Source organism: Mya arenaria, chromosome 4 (assembly GCF_026914265.1).
Source record: "Mya arenaria isolate MELC-2E11 chromosome 4, ASM2691426v1".
NCBI classification, from domain to species: Eukaryota; Metazoa; Mollusca; class Bivalvia; order Myida; family Myidae; genus Mya; species Mya arenaria.
In genome coordinates this window covers 32353312-32372278 of record NC_069125.1, presented here as the reverse complement: position 1 = coordinate 32372278, position 18967 = coordinate 32353312, and the positions used below count along the sequence as shown (strand labels likewise).

The following is an 18967-nucleotide window of genomic DNA, read 5'->3' as shown; positions in this document are numbered from 1 at the left end:
TGTTAGTCATATTAGGTTTTTGGAGCATATATAGTGCACAGACAGAATGTAAACCTGGTTGGAGATACCCTGTTCTAGAACGTGCACCAGTGTATGGTACTGTAACACGCATGAAACGTGACCCCAATTTAACGTCCCTCCCGGAAGACGATAAGTTTTTTATTTAGTAATGTGGAGGGGATTTCGAACCTGCGGCCCCTGGATTGACAGTCAAGTGTGCTACCACTAGACCATGGATATATGTTGCGCCATGAACGTAGTAACTTTTTCAATATTCAGGAAGCTACGTATATCCAACACTACATGTATATAGCATAAGTAATAAACAAGAGCAATGACTTAAAATGTTTTATAATTATCATATCTGTTCATTTTCTTTTTCGACATTGAATAATTGCTATCCTTGTACTAAACTTCCTTAATTACATCGTCAAGTTTGTTATGTCAACTTTGGCGGATATTTGATGTAACACGTTAACCGCTTTAGTGTGAAAGGCGCGGATGTGTCGGCACGTGAAAGTCGTGGTCACCGTCTTTGTTGCACACAGCTTTAATAAACCTGGGTCGGTCCCTGTGGTTGGTTTACATATACATTGTGCCACATTTTGGCCATAATTATTTTATCCTAATTATTATTTTTAGTTTTAAAAAATGAGTGATTAGGGGATTTCACGTTAATTCTACTGCATTCTGTATCACCCCGCACCGACACTCAAATCGAGACCGAATAACGGAAACCAATAATATGTGTTTATAAACTTTACTCGGAACGCTTCTTCGGTCTTATGTTGTCGATTTAATATGAGCAACAATGAGTAAAAGTTTTTAGGAAATTAAATATGTTTTACACAATTTTTACAATGCACAGTAATATAATTTGTTTTCTGATACTTTGTTGCTTTTGTTTTACTTGTTGTCATCTGCAAGAACGAGTTGAAGAATTCAACATTGATGTTCAAAAATTTCAAAGGAAACTGGTTCCATTTCAAGGTACATTCTGATATGATGTAATGATGTATTGAAGTGTTCTGTTATAGCAAAAAAACATGGTTTGGTTAGGGTTACATCTTTTTAATAACAGGTACTGTAGGGTAGGTAGTTTTTATTATTATTATTTTTCTTAAGCTTTATGGTAGAACATGAATACTCAGCCACATTATATAATTAATGTGCATTAAGTGAACTTTTTTTACCTTTGGACATTCTTCAAAACCAAAATCGCCAATGACTCTGAAGTGGCTGTTAATATGGACTAGAACTTCAATTTCTGGATTGACTAGAAATGTTTATTGTCACACATTTCTGAGACAATTCAAATTATTATTTCATGCATTTACTTTCAGTCACTTGTTATTGTGTTGTCGTTGTATTTATATATATACATATACATATATATATATATATATATATATATATATATGTGTGTGTGTATAATTGATTTAATCTTTTGATCATGTTATAAGGAATACGCTTGTGATCTACTTATCAAATGTGTTGTATCTGAATCTAAATCTTGTCCACAGATGTTGCCGAAATTCAGTCAAGTACAAAAGGCATCATCAAGCAGGCAAATTTCTCCTTTGCGTCCTACTACAATGACCAGATGGTTCTGCAAGGATCCCCACGCAAGGCGATGGTGTGGGGCTATGCAGCGAATGGCACACAGGGGATGCCTGTCTTACTAACTGTGGCAGCTTTGAATTCCACTCACACTTACAAGACAGTTGTTACACAACAGCTCATATGGAGTGTTGCAATTGGTACCTTATAATTGCAACAGTCACATCATTTGATTCATATATATATATGTATACTTTTTATTAACAGGGTCTTAAAGTTTAAAGGCAGAGTTGGCATTAAATATGCATTTGGCCATAAGCAACAAAAACATGGCCTGTACTACAGGTGGCAGAAACATATTTTTCTTCAGCCTATTCAGTATATATATCGAATAGGCTAGAAAAAATGAATATAATTTGTTTCTGCCCCCTGTGGCATGTACTTTGTTTTATTTTAGTTGGAAATGAACTCAGTTACTGGTAATATTGATTGTTCTCATTATAAATGACTTAAATTAGGTCATGTTCTACATGTATTTTCAAATTATTCTGTCCACATATATAGTTAAGTGAACTTGTAGAACTTCGAACTATTTTGAATCAATGTGATTGACTCTGATTCTCCATTGCTTTTATTTTAGGTCCCTACGAGGCTGGAGGGCCATACAATGTGTCTGCCAAGCTGAAGTCTTCTGTGATTACACTAACAGACATCCTGTTTGGAGATGTGTGGATCTGCTCGGGTCAGTCCAACATGCAGTACCCCATGAGTAAAGTGAGCAATAGGTTTTCTTGTAGTTATGTTTGTATATACTTGAGATCTTGGATAACCCATGTTAGCATATTGTTCTTTTATGGGTTTTATATTTTGTTGTCCAAAGAGGAAGACAGTCTGGAAGCAGGTAGACACACTTTTTATTAAATTAAGTTAAATTGGACACAGACTTGCTTTAATTTAATTTTATCAATACTGAGAACTCCATGATTCGGATGCTGACCATCCAGTATTTGAGCTATCTTGACAGGTAAGGTCATCTTTTGTCAGACTTGATCAACCCAAAAATTAAAATGCATTAGAGGTAAATGGTTTACGCCTGAGCTTGGTGGGCGATTTTTGTTTAAGTGTTCAATTGTTTTTGTTAACTACTTATTAATTTAATATTCATAGATTCTTAAGATTCAATTTTTTGTGTGTGAAAAGTATTAACAAAATAGAATTCATGTACGAGTATGTTCTTAAGCATGTTATAGAATATTTATAAGAATAGTGGGTTTTGAAAAAAGCTTTGATCTGTTATTCAAACTATTACATTAAGTCATTTTCAAATCAGTGTAACTTTTGCAGGTGTTCAACAGCACAGCAGAGCTGGCAGACACTGTCAACTACCCGGATATTCGGGTGTTTGTTGTGAATGACAAGACATCAAACATGCCCCTCTCTGACCTTTCTGCCAATGGTGGAATACTTCTTCCATGGACCAAGCCATCTCCAGGTAAGGCCACCCACATCTCTGACCTGTCTGCCAATGGTGGAATACTTCCTCCATGGTCCAAGCCATCTGCAGGTAAGGCCAAACCTCTCTGACTTGTCTGCCAATGGTGGAATACTTCTTTGATGGTCCAAGCCATCTCCAAGTAAGGCCACGCTCCTCTATGACCTGTCTACCAATGGTGGAATACTTCTTCCATGGTCCAAGCCATCTCCAGGGTAAGGCCACGGCTCTCTATGACCTGTCTGCCAATGGTGGAATACTTCTTCCATGGTCCAAGCCATCTCCAGGGTAAGGCCACGGCTCTCTATGACCTGTCTGCCAATGGTATATAGGAAGAGTCTATGGAGTCCTTTCATGGAATTGCATTGCCAAGGTCAAGGTCACTGTTACTTAAAATAGGGTCAAGATCAATATAACTAAATATACCTTAATACTCGTTGGTATTGAATATCTTTAGTTAGGGTTGACAAATTGTTGGTATGAAGGAAGAGTTTATGGAGGACTCCCATAGGCTTTCATTTGGGGCCCCTAGGGTCAAGGTCAAGGTCACTGTTACTAAAAATAGAAAAAAAGGTTGAAATTGAAATCTCAAAATAAAGGCTGAAGTTTTTCTGTCTTTTTTATTGCTTTTGACAGGCACACATTACATCATTATTGTATACATTTCTAAGACAAAGCGGCGTATAGTCGAGCGCGGTGTCCCATGATAGCTTTTTTTCTCAATATTTATCAAACCAATCACCTCATAAACATGGAAACAACTTTCTTGTGAACAAAGATGTAAAAAAATAAAAAAAATTTTTTTAACAACTTACAAGTTCCTGAGTACATCCTGGTCTTGTTTATTTTTCAGCCACCATTGGAGGAAAGCAGTTCACCCAATTTTCCGCAGTCTGTTGGCTCTATGGGAAATACCTGTATCAGCAGCTGAAAAAACCTCTAGGTTGGTTATCACTATTTTTTGTGTTCTTTGATGTCTCTTGTTGTTAGCTCATCTGCTTTTCGAAGAAAAAAGTTGAGGTATTGTCATAGCCTTCTTGCTGTTATCATCAGCATTCAACATCTTTAACCTTATTCATAACTCCATTCAAAGGATTTATGATGTTCAAATGAAACTTGGTATATATGTTGTCAGCAAAATTGCACACATGTTCAAGAAGACACATAACTCTGCCTTTAACGATTGTGAAGTTATGACCCTTCTTTTACTAAAAAAAGCATAACAGACCAGCATTGATGTTCACTCTGTGGAGCTCTTGTTATATAATATAAAAAAAATTAGAATATGTTAGACTTAAAATACATATAAAAAAATATACATAACTTACTTTGTCGCTGTCTTTGCAAGACTCACCATTGCTTTCATACCCATTCGGGCATGGCAAACAACCATTAGAAATATATATAAGTGACGACTCCTTTAAAAAGGGCACCAAAGGTGGCAATATCATAATTTTTAACTGAATCCGAAGCAGTAATATCTTTGAAGCAATTGCAAAGAAAATTAGAATATCTCATTTTTTGGTGTTGCTATGGAAATTTTCACTCAACAAGAGTACATAAAAATTAACAGGAAATTGCTTGCAAAATTGAGGTATTTATAAACAAACAGTTAAATGATGTTGCACATTTTATCACAAATAATTTAAAAACACTCTCAAACTTCTGAAGGAAAAAAAGATTTGAAAGTGTCATGACAAAAACTAAAACATTTATCAATAAAAATATGTTGCTATGGCAACTGATTTCTAAATCCATCCTAAAAGAACTAAAAACATTTTGCTTGCAAAACTATTAAAGATAAAATGGTGGTTTTTTAGAATATCATATTATTTAATGATAAGACAGTGTTAACAATGAACGTTACGATAAACTGCATCAAAAAGATGTTTTGTATTACATTAACATACAATTTTGTTTAAGAAATTGAATTAAACCATGTCAGACATACAAAACTTGGGAAAACAAAAGGATATAATCATAAGCAATATAAACTACATGTGTATTATTCCCTACAAGCAATTTAAAATCTAGATTACTTCTGTGGTCCGTATGCAAATTGCTTCAAAATGTTCTAGATATTCAAAAAAAGGTTGCCATGGTTTATGATTTTAAGTAAATTTAGTTTTTCTCATTGATGTATGGTTCTAACGTTCAGATAATATTTTAATCATAAAGTATGTTTGCAAGATATATTTTAGTAGCTATGTGATAGAAGCACTTTAAAAAAAAATCAGTGTTTTTTGTTGCCATGGTTACAATATTAAAACATAGTTTTAACTTATATATCTATAAGAGTTTTAGCCAGTTTTTAATCATAAAGCACACTTTGGGAATTTATATTTTTGTAACTATGAGTTAAGAAACACTTTTTTATCAATGTGTTCTTCTGTTGCCATGGTAACCATACTGAAATGTAGTATTTCACTTAATCCTTATGAGGGTTTTAGACAGGTTTTAAAAAGGGCAGGGTGCTGCAGAAAAGGAACATGGTGCTAAGGGAGTAAAGGGCACATTGCATTGGGCTATGAAGAACTTTAACATAAATATGATAAAAATGTTAGAAATGGTTTTTAAAAAAAATTATATTATGTTTCAACGAATATTCATGAAGGAAACTTTATTGCTACATTTGGGTGCTACCAAAAAAGGACAGGGTGCAGCATCCTTCCATAATTCTGTAGTTAAAACCCTAGTAACTTTATACACACTTAACAAAAAAAAAATGCACCTGCATAATGTAAATTACTGTCATCATTCATATCAAATACCAGCAAAATAAATGTTTAACTGCTTTTGATCCAGTTCGACTAAAAAGGTCATATATTTTTTTTTTCTTTTCACTTGATCATATGAAGAATTAAGGGTGTATTATATTTCACAGAATGTTTTGGTATTCTTATATGGAGCAGTATTTTGTATTTATTTCCCAGTAACAACTAGGTTATCTTAATTTGGTTATGTATGCTCGTATTTATTTTTACTGTCACAGTTGCTTAATTCCAGTAATATTTCACACACTTAAATATACTGAGGCTTCACACACTTAAATATACTGAGGCTATGGCCGATAATGATTATAGGCAGTGAACTGACCATGTTAATATCCATCTGAGAATAGCACAAGATCTAAGTAAAACAGGTTTATTGGTATTCATAAATACCTGAAACATTTATCTGAATGTCCCTTGAATTAGGAATGGCTAAGTCGTAACTGATGACCTGGGAAATACAAACAAAATTAATGCAACAACAAAAATTTCAAACTTAAAAACATTTGACCAGACAAATGGTGAAGACATTAAAAGCAATCGAAGGCATGTCTTATGTTAATATTTTATATGGAAAAAGAGAAGTTAATTTAGAAATTACAGTCAAAACCCTTAATTGAATATTGTTGGTACTTACCGTGGCCCCACATCCATAACCATATCATGTAACATAAGTGGATCACGCCGCGCTTGACTGAGCTTACATAATATACACGAACCACATATAAAATTCACCTGCGAAACATTAATTATTATTCTATTTTCTCAATAATTACCTTGCCATCTCTGTACCCCTTTCTACAGGCATAGTCAAGTATGTCGTTTGTGCAAATCAAACATATTGGAATTTATGAATGCTTCCCAACTTTGCTTGCAGGTTTGGTAGAAACAAGCTGGGGTGGAACTCCTGTAGAAGCCTGGTCCTCTCCTGACGTCCTCAACAAATGTGGCCTGAAACAGACCAATCAGACCAATCAACTGACACAGTATGTTGTTTTGAGCATGCATTGAATTGGTATATATATACGCTGTATTCTGTTAATCTGTTGAAATTAGAAGATGAGTTATGAGTGTCGGCTGAGAAAATGTAAGACAAGTTGTAAAATGTGTAAGGTTTGCAAATGAACGATTGACAATCAGTTAAACAAAACATGTTAAAATAGCAACGTTGCAACAACCAAGGTCATTTATGGTTACCCAATTACCACCCAGAACCGAAACTGGAGGAGTCTGACACAACATTTCAAACAGGCAACAAGTCTCGTTTGAAGTCACCAAGTGGCATTGGCAGATATGAATTGTCAATCATTATAGTTGCACACCTGATTGTTTTAGATTACACTTTCAGTGCAGTCTGGCAGTTCAAATTCAGCTTTTATGTCATTTGGTACCTATACGCTGTATTTTCATGTTCCCAAAACTTGTTCAGCAGGCCATCATTGTTAAGGGTGCCTCTATTCAATGCTGCTAAACCTTGAAACGCTAAATCTTATCAGTACTAGAGAGAGAATTTTCATATGTACCGTAAATGACTGGGTATAAGACGATAGGGGGTATTAGGCGCAGGGGAAGAAATCTGTGAAAAGTCCAAGAAAAAAACTTTTAATCTATGTTTTTGGTTAAAAGACGCATAGTCAAATCCTCTGGCATTTTCGGTCACCATGTTTGTTGACAGTGACAAAAAAAACGACGGTTATCTTTAAAGCCATACAATGATAAACTGTTGAGAATGAAAAGTTGAATTATGCAAAAACCTTATATTGTACGGGTTTGTTCTCAAAATGTCAACACCTACAGAAAAGAATAAAGAATGTGACAAAGTGCGAAAAAAACAAGACCATTATCGCAACAGTTTGTAGTATTGGTATGTTAAACAGGTTAAAGGCAGTCGAGTTTTTCACACCTTCTCGTACAACTGACAAAACATATTTAGACAGTGCCCAACTTTGCTTTTTTATATGCAAGTTTAATTATTGTTCAATTCAATTTATTATTCAAAATAATATTGAATAACTTGAATCGAAAAATATTTTTGTGTTAATTTTAAACGTCTTCTGATATTCTGTATCCCGATCTTCAACTGCCATTTTAACTCGTATATACTCGATCAATATGACACGAGTAACATCCCTTTCTACATAAATCTATACAAACTCTTGGCTTGAAATCGACCTAAGAAAAAAAGTTAAAAAAATTGTCACTGGGTATTATACGCAGGCATTTTCTGCATCGAAATCTGAGGGGAAAAGGGGCGTTTAATACCCAGTCATTTACGGTAATAAAAGCGCTTAAAGCATTGATTGGCTTTCGGCCTGCAACGTTTTGTGAGTATAGTCATGTAATTGTAAAACATAATTATTAACATAAAAATTTAAAGATAGTATATGCTCGCTCATAATTTCCTTCACAAACACTTAAAGTTCATTCTCAATGAGATCATGCAGTATAACACACTTGAAATGTGGACTACGCCAAATAGTTACTTCTAAGGTATGGAGTAATTCTCAATATCATATTAAACCCTTAATGAACAATGCACTGCCACGGAAAAGGCATTAAGGAAATTTTAGTAGAATCTACTCTACACTTGAAACTTGACTTGGGCGTATTTAATTTACTACCAGGGTATGCCAGCTCAACCAAATGAATCCCAACAAAATGCATTGGACATATTAATTAGTTTAATGTTTAAGCCTTCTTTCTACAATGCCAAATACCTCTGGCTCGAATCACACACATACTATTTATTTCCTGTATGTTTGATGTACATACATGTATCTTAATTATGCCGTCAACGTATATCACTCGTGGACAAAATGAACAGATTTACATGAACAGATAATATCAGTTTAAAAAAAAAAAAATATGCATCATGCTACATGCTCAAAATATTGGACTGAAATTACTGAGACAAACTGAGAAATATTCACATACTTTCCGTTCGGCATTACATGGCTATGACACAAATTGTAGCAGGTCGATAGCCTGTCAACGTTTTACGCCATTTATTTTGAGTGGTAAAAGTGTAATATATTCATTTATTAATGGTTAAAAGGGTGTTAGTATGTACTTACACAAGAGAATGGTTTTATATGACATACATTTTACAAACACAAGTATACACTAACAATCTCAATAAAAAAATGTCAAGAAATTTAAAACATAGAAAATACACTCATGAAATAACTAAATCCCCCCAAGAAAATGATTGTAGGATAAAATGAAGCATTCATTTAAAACATTATGAATTTATATTTAACGCCTAATCAGCATCATAATACGATCCATGTTTTTCCGGGTTTTGACGACTTCCCAGAGTTTATTTCCGGGGAGTACACCTTCCGAATACGATGACCCACATTCTATTCTAAACTACAATGTACATGTAGATATTATCGGTCTGCGGCCGAAGCAAAATCGAAAAACAGGTATAAAGGATTCTGCTTTTTATATTGCCTTCTGTAACTCGCCGATATTAAAATAATTGCTTATTGAACAATTAAATTGCGTTATATTACGCAAAACGCAGCTTATTCGAACTATATTAACCGCATAACATAGATTGAGAACTCATTACAGCGTTATTTACAGCAAGCTAATTAATATGCAGAACGCAGTCCGTAGCTATTGCCTACTAGGTACTACGTTTGATGTGAATGTAAATGTAAATTAGGTCGGTGACCACCGCAGTTCTAACCCTGCTGGGGTTGATACGCCCGTGCGCGCATTAATTTGCCAATAGTGAAAAATGTTATGTCGATCTGCCGATGCGATTTCCGAGATACGGTTATAAAAGTCTGCAGGCCTAGCGGCCTACAGCCTAAAAATGGCTGAAGAAGAAAAGTATGGTTCTAATTATACAATCAATTCTCTTACTATTTCAGCCATTATGAGAGCAATGACACCATTGCACCTCTGGAAGGGCCTCAAGAGTTCTCTATACTGTGGAATGCAATGATCCACCCACTCCTGAACATGTCAATATATGGCGCCATCTGGTATCAGGGTGAGTAGGATTGTCAAAAGTTGCCAAAAAATTACAACTCTTTGTATATGAAAAGATTTCTGAAATTGGTTTTACAGAAGGAATTGTTTTTTATCAAAAAGTTGCCACTCTTTCTTCATGAAAAGATTTCTGGGAAGGGATATTTACAGTTTAGGAGGTATTTGCCTGTCACTCAAGAAGTCATGTGTTTGAGCCCCTAAAGGGGCTGCCACTCAATAAAATGGACACAAGTTCTGGCGAACCTTGAAAAATGAACTGGAGTATGACTCATATTGAAAAGCTTATTGATCATTTCACAATTAAAAATGCAAAAAACTAAACTGTAAGGCCAATGTTTTGTTGTTGTTTTTCATTATGCTGACAATAAATATATACCATTTATATGGTTTATATGCCTGTCTCAGACCTGTGTAATCACTGTTTTGCTGTTTTAAAAATTATATACCGGTATATATTGGAAAAAGAATTGTCATCCCTTTATGGTTGGCAACACTGCAAACCAGTCTTGTAACAATAGTTTTCAATGAAATGTCCATAACCTTATCGGCTCAACATTATTAAAACGGTATATTTTTAGTTTATAAAACTAGAAATTAAAGAAGGATGATTGCTTTTTAATTAGTAATAAAATATAAAAACAATATCACTTTTATTTTTATCAAATCGAAAAGTAAACTAGCACAAATTTTCCCTCTTTCCTGTGGACAGTATTAAAATAAAAAAAAGTCGTAGTGACAAAAAAAAAATGTGTTAAGAGAATTCATCTCAGATACTGATTAAATTGGTAATTTAAAGGAAAGTGATACTTTTTTTGAAGTTTTAAGCCAACATTGCTTTTTGGTGCTCATTTTAATACACATTCGTTTATACTAATTTATTTTTGCTCGCTTGTAAGGACACCTTTTAAGCTGATATGAATCGCTATCGACCCATTTCCTGTCCTTTTTGAGAGGCCACAAAAGTACCCCAGTTGAGGCTTGAACTAACAAACTCTTGGGTGAGACGTGGACACCTTTACCACTAGACCACCCCCACTTCTCCATTAATACCCATTAATCACAGAATTAGGTACATGTAATATTCAAAACATAAAATAATTGGTGGTACACAATGGCATTCAATGTTGCAGGTGAAAACAATGCCCTGGCTGGGCATCACATGGACAAGTATAACTGTACGTTCCCTGGTATGATTGATGACTGGAGGAAGAAGTTTCATGCCTCCAGTGACACAGACTCTACATTCCCTTTTGGTTTTGTGCAGGTATGTGTTCGTTTGCATATCTTTAAATAGATTTTGATTTTGTGATATTTGTTTTAGCTCGTCGGTTTTTTTAAGTAGATGAACAAAATTTTTTTTTGGTGATTGCCTTTGCACAGGTGTTGTAGCTGTCAAAAACTTAAACGTTGTCCTAAGTTTTTCAATTAAAACTTGGTACACATGTAAAAACACTACACACATGTAAAGTAAGGGCCATAACTTTGGCTTTAATAATTATTGTTTTTTGCTGCTAGTTCGACTGTAAAACACAACAACAGGCAAACATTGGCATTTGCTCCACAATAATCTTGTAGCTGTGTTGTCTTCTAGAAAAACTTCTGTATAAAGATTATATAATAACAAAAATAGAATTGAAAACTTATACTTGTAAGAAATGAAATGGAAAACATTCATAAAAAAATTCAAGAAAAAAATCAAATTATTGGTGAACGTGATATAATTATACATTTTCGTGTTAAAAAATCGAGAAATCCTGTGTACGTTCAGCTAGCAGGCTATCGGCCAGACTACTCGATCAGTTCAGGTTTCCCGGACATTCGGTGGCACCAAACGGCTGACTATGGCTACGTTCCGAACCACCGTCTACGCAAAGTGTTTATGGCTGTTGCCATGGATCTGCCAGACTTCCAATCCCCTTTAGGAGCGTAAGGGACTATTTTGAAAAATTCTTGTAAATAATTAGCGTCATTTCAGTTTGAAATGGTAACTTTAAAAATGTTCTGGATAAAATGAAATACTTATGAGTAAAGGTCACTTATTTATAGTAGTAAACACCTTGTACTGGGATGCGAACAAAATCAATAAGTGATATGCTTTTTATTATATGCTTTTTGATGGTTTATAGAGATTGTTTCAAACAGTGAAAATATCAATTTGATATTTTTCACTGTTTTGAAAATTTAGCCAGCTCTCAGTTCCTAATCATACGCCAGCGTGCACAGGGCTGGGACACAATTTCAATGACGTCATTTCTGAAATGATACAAATTGGCACATTTTTCTAAAAAATTGTAATTAAATGACTTTTAATACCAATTTTGGGCATATAATATAAAGACAAATAGTTTGTTACAGTGTTAGATAGCAATATATTTCATCTTGTGAACACCAAAAATGAATAATTCCTTTGTGGCTACGCCACTTGTGAAATATATCTTTCGGTGTTCACTCTGGGAAATATATTACGATCTTACACTTAAACAGTTATAGTCTACGTACTTGGTGTTTATCTATGATGTTTATATCTCTTTTTTGAAAATGCTTACAACCAAACTGTTTGATAAAGAATAGTGATGATATTAAAATTTAAAATAATTTTTAAATCAGAATTCATCCCCGAGACAAGCAGGATGTGGCTCGCCGTCTGGTGCTGGGTGGGCTGGCGGTGGGTTACGGACGGAATGTGTCATTTCAAGGCCCATACCCAGTACAGGTGCACGTATCACGGGAGCTACCCTACAACTATACACAAGTCGAGATACAGTATTCAATGGCTCTTACCCAGCTGTGGCTGGATGGATTTGAAGTAAGTGGAGAATAAGTTGAGTTTTCATTGATATCAAAACATTCTTTTGTTAATGAGCTTATCTATGAATCAAAGAAAAAAGTTGAGCTATTGTCATAGCCTTGGTGTCGTTGTCTGCGTTGATGTTGTTGTGCAAAAAACTTTAACCTTTGCCATAACTCTAACATAGTTAAATACTGTCGAACCCCTTTGATTCAAACTCCCAGGGACTGGCAAAAATGCATTGAGCCTCCAAAAATTCAAGCAAGGCGGGAATTCTTACCCTCAGATACAAAAATTGGTCCTTTACATCCAGTTAGAGCCAACGAAGAATTTAGGCCAAGTAATTTCGAGCCAACAGGGTTTGACTGTATATTCAAAAGTAACTTACCGGTAGAACACAATACTAAGATGTTCATAGGGGCCTATAACTCTGGCTTTAATAATTGTTGAGTTAAGGTCTTGGCATTACTTCGCTGCGCTCTTGTTAAATTTTGTTATTATATGATCCCTTATGATAGATTTGCATGCTCAAGTTTACAATGTTCAGACTTCGTTACCTCTTTCCTGTAGATCTGCTGTTCATTTGCACGTCCAGCTGTGTGTGAGACGGGGAAGTCCTGGTGGCTGCCCACCACGACCATGCAGGCATACGACAGAGGTAGGACATTTCTACATACAATTGCAATATACTTTGAAAAGTTCATTTATTTTACGTTGATTGTGAAACAAGTTATTTAAGGAATGAATTGCGGGGTCGATGTCATTATCGGGGTATGAACGCAATTGGGCTGGTCTAAGTGTGTGGAGTCCAAAGGACTCCACGCATACTTTGACCAGCCCAATTGCGTTCATATCCCCGATAATGACATCAACCCCGTAATTTATTCCTTATATTTACACCAATAGTTCATTATTTTATTCAAGAAACGTTAAAAAAATACTTCATTTCATTTCAGATTACCTTTCAGTATTCCTTTCTTACCCATTCTATAAATAGGACGGCTCGACTGTTACCGGAATTTTTTTTTTTTAATGATGTCACAATAACACGGGAAATGATCAACCACTTGAAATCGCTTTTAAACATAAAATTGAAACACTTTTGGCAACAAAAACGTAAAATTTTAATAACTTAGCACTTTCTAAAATGTTGATTTATACTTTACGGGACTTGCTGACACAATACAAACAATAACAAGATCAATAGTTTTCATGTATATTGTTATGCGATGAATTGCGATCCGAACATATCCGATGATGTTGCGTTCATCGATTGATGAACGCAATTGCCGAAAGGCAGTTCATTTAAGGAATGGAAGTTGAGGTGTCAATATTACAACATTATATGTAACACTTACCCTATAACTCTTGTTATGCAAGAGTGAGGTTTTATGCACTTGTATTCTCTGGGTGGTGTAGTTGCATGAACTCATTTTACCATTTAAATGAAGCATTAAATACAAAGCTTTAAACCAATCATATGTCAGGTCCTTATTCTATACATGTGGACTTTGTATTGTACATGTATTTAAACAAATATCATGGTCATTTAAGCTAAAATCTTTTATTGAATAAAATACATACATTGGCATTTTATCTTAGGATTGACTTGTACTTTTTGTGGGTAATGCAGTGTGAATGCTCACTGCGGTGTTCTTGCATATCCATGACAACACGCTTGTCCTAAAGAGAGCAGCAATGAAATAGACATTGACGTTATATCTAGTTTTCAATAGAAATGACTTTAGCAACATAAATATTATATCTTATATACCCTGTTTGTTTTTAAAGCTAATGTGACAGAAAGCTACGCATCCCAGTGTGACTTGGAGAGTCTTGTTGGTGTTCGCTATGCCTGGAAGGAGTCCCCGTGCCCCTTCAAGAATTGTGCCATCTACGGGACCAAAAACAACCTCCCCATGCCTCCCTTCATCTACCACGGAGAGAGATTTACGCGCCATTTCAAGGCTGATGGCAGTTTTCATGTGGTTATCAAATGATAATCTATGATATTCAAGAGAGTGAAGTTGTCAATGTTGTCATACTGAATACAGTTTTGTTTTGCATCAAAGATGCTATGTATATGTTGCTTATTTAGACATTTATTTAACATAATGGAGGCTGAACTATTGTAGATTTATAATCTTTTTATTATAATGAAATGGGTTTTTCTTAGTATAAAATCTATATTAAGTTTGAGATTCTACCATAGATGTTATGCTAAGTTGTTAATGTACTTTCAAGATCAAAGCTACTACTGATTATAATGTGAAAATTCATTGAGTAAAATTGTGCAATGCATATTGTAATAAGTCTGTGATATTTTGAAGAAAAAATCACTGAGATTATGCTAAACTTTTTATAGTTTAAGGTCAAAGATTGTTTAAAGTCTTGATGTCGTCAACCGCATTGTCATGGTGCATTTTTTCACCTTGGCCATAACTCATGAGCTGTTAAAGATACTGGAATGAAACTTGGTACATATCTTGCCAGACTCAGTACACTCATGTACAGCATGGCCTATAACTCTGGCTTTTATAATTATTGAGTTTTGCATCTTGTCTGACTGGGGGAAAACAGATGAGCATTGGCTTTCGCTCTGCTGCATTCTTGTTCTGTATACATTTTATAGGCAATACATTGCTATTTTGATATCTTGTACATTCCATACTGTGTATTCACATCACATGCATTTTATATGAATCTCATGTTTGAGTTTCAGTAAATGATGTTTACTGCTTATAATAATAATATGATTTGCAGATCTGCTTTGTTTACATTCTGTTTGAATTTTAATGGTGGATGTGGCCTTTATCATATCAATTCAATTTTATCATGTGTTAAATTGTTGTGCCTTAGCTTAAATTGTATAATCATTTAAAAAATGGCAAACAGTGGGAAGAAAAGTATTCCTTAGGCCTTGAACCTATTATGCCTGTAAACTGTGTGATATATTCTTTTGGGCTTCTAGGGCTGTATACAATATCGTTTGTATGTTTAACCTTTGACCTGCCTCAGTGATACCATTTCCTCTATAGGTCAAATGTATTTTAACAATCCAATCAAATCACTCAGATTCTAATATGAACCTCTATTGGTTAATTATTTTTACAGTATAATTAAATCACTCAGATTCTAATCTTCAATTTAAGTTTAATCTAAGTTGTTTTTGAACATGGCCCCTGGGGTGTATATGTCGTATTATTTTATTATATTTTTAGTTGGAAAAGACTGCTCTTAGTATAATCAAAATGGAAAGTTAATATTATCAAAATAAGAACATAGAGACAATGTAATTTACGAAAGTAACAGTTTAAAGGTTACAAATCTATTAATTTGTAACATGGGTTTCTTGAGTAACACATGTATCACATGGGTTTTTAGAGTAAGAAGTTTATAAATGTATCACATGGGTTTCTTGAGTAACAAGTTTATAAATGTATCATATGGTTTCTTGAGAAACAGATTGATGAATGTATCACATGGGATTCTAAAGTAACAAGTTTATAAATGTAATGCATGGGATTCTACAGTAACAAATTTATAAATGTATCACATGGGTTTCTAGATTAACAAATTTATAATGTTTCACATGGGTTTCTATTGTTACAAAAAATTTTAACATATCACATGGGTTTTTGATTAACAATTTTATAAATATATCATTATAACACTAAGCTGGCTGGACCAGCATTTATATTGATAAGACTTTCCTTGCTTTTGTGTTGTAAAGATTCAAAAAGTGCTTCAAGCCTTATTTTAAAAATTACCTTACAACTATTTAATTATTATTATGATTTTTACATATACCAAGTATACAGCTTGTTTGTGTGTTTGTATCTGTGTATGTGGTGTAAGTTTGTTGGTGATTGTATCTGTGTATGTGGTGTAAGTTTGTTGGTGATTGTATCTGTGTATGTGGTGTAAGTTTGTTGGTGTTTGTATTTGTGTATGTGGTGTAAGTTTGTTGGTGTTTGTATCTGTGTATGTGGTGTAAGTTTGTTGGTGATTGTATCTGTGTATGTGGTGTAAGTTTGATGGTGTTTGTATCTGTGTATGTGGTGTAAGTTTGTTGGTGATTGTATCTGTGTATGTGGTGTAAGTTTGTTGGTGTTTGTATCTGTGTATGTGGTGTAAGTTTGTTGGTGATTGTATCTGTGTATGTGGTGTAAGTTTGTTGGTGTTTGTATCTGTGTATGTGGTGTAAGTTTGTTGGTGTTTGTATCTGTGTATGTGGTGTAAGTTTGTTGGTGATTGTATCTGTGTATGTGGTGTAAGTTTGTTGGTGATTGTATCTGTGTATGTGGTGTAAGTTTGTTGGTGATTGTATCTGTGTATGTGGTGTTTAAACATTTGTGTCTCTAGTTCATTGTTGTTTGGGCCCTTGCCTTGTGCTCCTAAACAGGGTTTATTTTTGAATGTTTTGACTTCTGGGCTTGTCCCTGTATTTTTATGCCCCCTTTTGAAAAAAGTGGGGTATATTGTTTTGCACATGTCGGTCGGTCGGTCGGTCGGTCGGTCGGTCTGTCTGTCTGTCGGTCGGTCGGAATACCAAATGGTTTCCGATCAATAACTTGAGAACGCTTTGACCGAGGGACCTCATACTTGGTATGTGTATTGGTCATCACCAGCAGATGAACCCTATTGATTTTGAGGTCAGTGGGTCAAAGGTCAAGGTCAGTGTGACCTTTACATGAAAAACGGTTTCCGATCAATAACTTGAGAACGCTTTGACCCAGGAACCTCATACTTGGTAGGTGTATTGGTCATGACCAGCAGATGAACCCTATTGATTTTGAGGTCAGTGGGTCAAAGGTCAAGGTCAGTGTGACCTTAACATGAAAAACGGTTTCCGATCAATAACTTGAGAACGCTTTGACCCAGGGACCTCATACTAGATAGGCTTATTGGTCATGACCAGCAGATGAACCCTATTGATTTTGAGGTCAGTGGGTCAAAGGTCAAGGTCAGTGTGACTGTAAGCTGAAAAAAGGTTTTCTGATTGTCCATATTTTATTTAAGTGTCCAAATCCTACTAACAATTTGGCTCCCAAGGGGGCATAAATGTTTCACTAACATCTCTTGTTTTTTTTTTTTTTATTGTATAATGTATTATCTATTCAGAAATATTTTTGTGATATAAGGAATATACCATATATAAATGACTTGTATTCTTGTATTGAATAAAATTATTTTCCCCTGTTATTGGATGTGTTTCAATTTCTGTTTGATGTACATTCATTTGAAATGCATCTCAACATTGAATGAAATTTTAGTTCTCTAAATTTGGAGCAAACATACATACTCATAGTCGAGCCATCATTTCAATGTGTGTACGACAAAATATCGTATTTTAGATCACAAATTTTAATTGGATTCTTTGCCAGTGTCAGAAGCAATATAAATTTTAACTTGTAAATCTTAATATCCCTTGAGTAATATTTTCAGCCCCCAATTTTTTTTTTCAAAATATATCCCATTACAAATAATAATGAAGGATCTTAAAAATGGATCGTACGATATGATTGTTCCTAATATGGCCAAAGAGTGTCTATTTTGTTATGCATGTGATTTGGTCCATCTCATGGTTTATAAATGCCGATTCAATAGTTATTTAGATATGATCAAAAGTAGCATGCGTTCATGGACTTCAATTACAAAAAAATTGGTGGAAATATTGAAAAACCAAATCACATTCTTTCAAAGAGAGCATTTAGTTTTTTTTAAATGTAAGCCTTCAATTCAATTGTCAGTTGAAAAAAAGAAATCTGTTACCATTAAGGAGCTGTATTTGTTTTTATTAAAGGGGGTTGCGAAGTGCTACTTGTACATATGAACTACTTTTTGTGCACTATGTCTTTTGCACTTCGTCACCCATGGGCCAGGATTACAAACAGCCTCAAGTCTGAATTCAGACTGGAGTGGCAGAACTGCAAATCTTCATTTCATTGTAACTTTCCTTCTAGTTGAGTATTAATGATGAAATTATTTTTATAAAATAAATGGAATGAAGCTGATTCTCTGTAACTTAATAAAAGTGCTTTCCTGAGACTGAATCAAGACTCAGACTTGAGACTGTTCACTGTAAACATGGCCACAAGTATGAGTGCAATGTGCACTGCACAAGTTTAGAATGAAATGTGCAAAATCACAGGGACAAGTGATTCATGCGAGTGTCAGCAAATGTACATGTCAAAATATTTACATTTGCATAGTCCTTTTTATAGATAAAACTTGACGGTCATATTAAATAACACGCAAGAAGTTATGACATCATTGTTTATTTCAATACTGCGCTTCGATTGGATTAGTAGGACATCATTTAACCAATGATATTCAATCTTTAAAAAA

At 34.5% G+C, this 18967-nt stretch overlaps 1 protein-coding gene across 2 annotated transcripts; it reads left to right on the top strand.

The window, feature by feature from the left end:
- Positions 1 to 755: 755 nt before the first annotated feature.
- On the top strand, positions 756 to 17821 carry LOC128232644 (sialate O-acetylesterase-like). 2 transcript variants are annotated; one of them, XM_052946320.1, is made up of 12 exons: positions 756 to 990; positions 1524 to 1760; positions 2201 to 2334; positions 2905 to 3052; positions 3906 to 3995; positions 6701 to 6809; positions 9708 to 9829; positions 10959 to 11092; positions 11597 to 11754; positions 12436 to 12634; positions 13187 to 13274; positions 14408 to 17821. In XM_052946320.1, the coding sequence occupies exons 1-12, from the start codon at positions 840 to 842 to the stop codon at positions 14614 to 14616; spliced, it is 1779 nt and encodes a 592-aa protein (XP_052802280.1). In that variant the 5' UTR covers positions 756 to 839; the 3' UTR covers positions 14617 to 17821. The 2 variants fall into 2 exon arrangements, with proteins under 2 accessions (XP_052802280.1, XP_052802279.1); XM_052946319.1 differs by having other exon boundaries at positions 2905 to 3124.
- The last annotated feature ends 1146 nt before the right edge of the window (positions 17822 to 18967 follow it).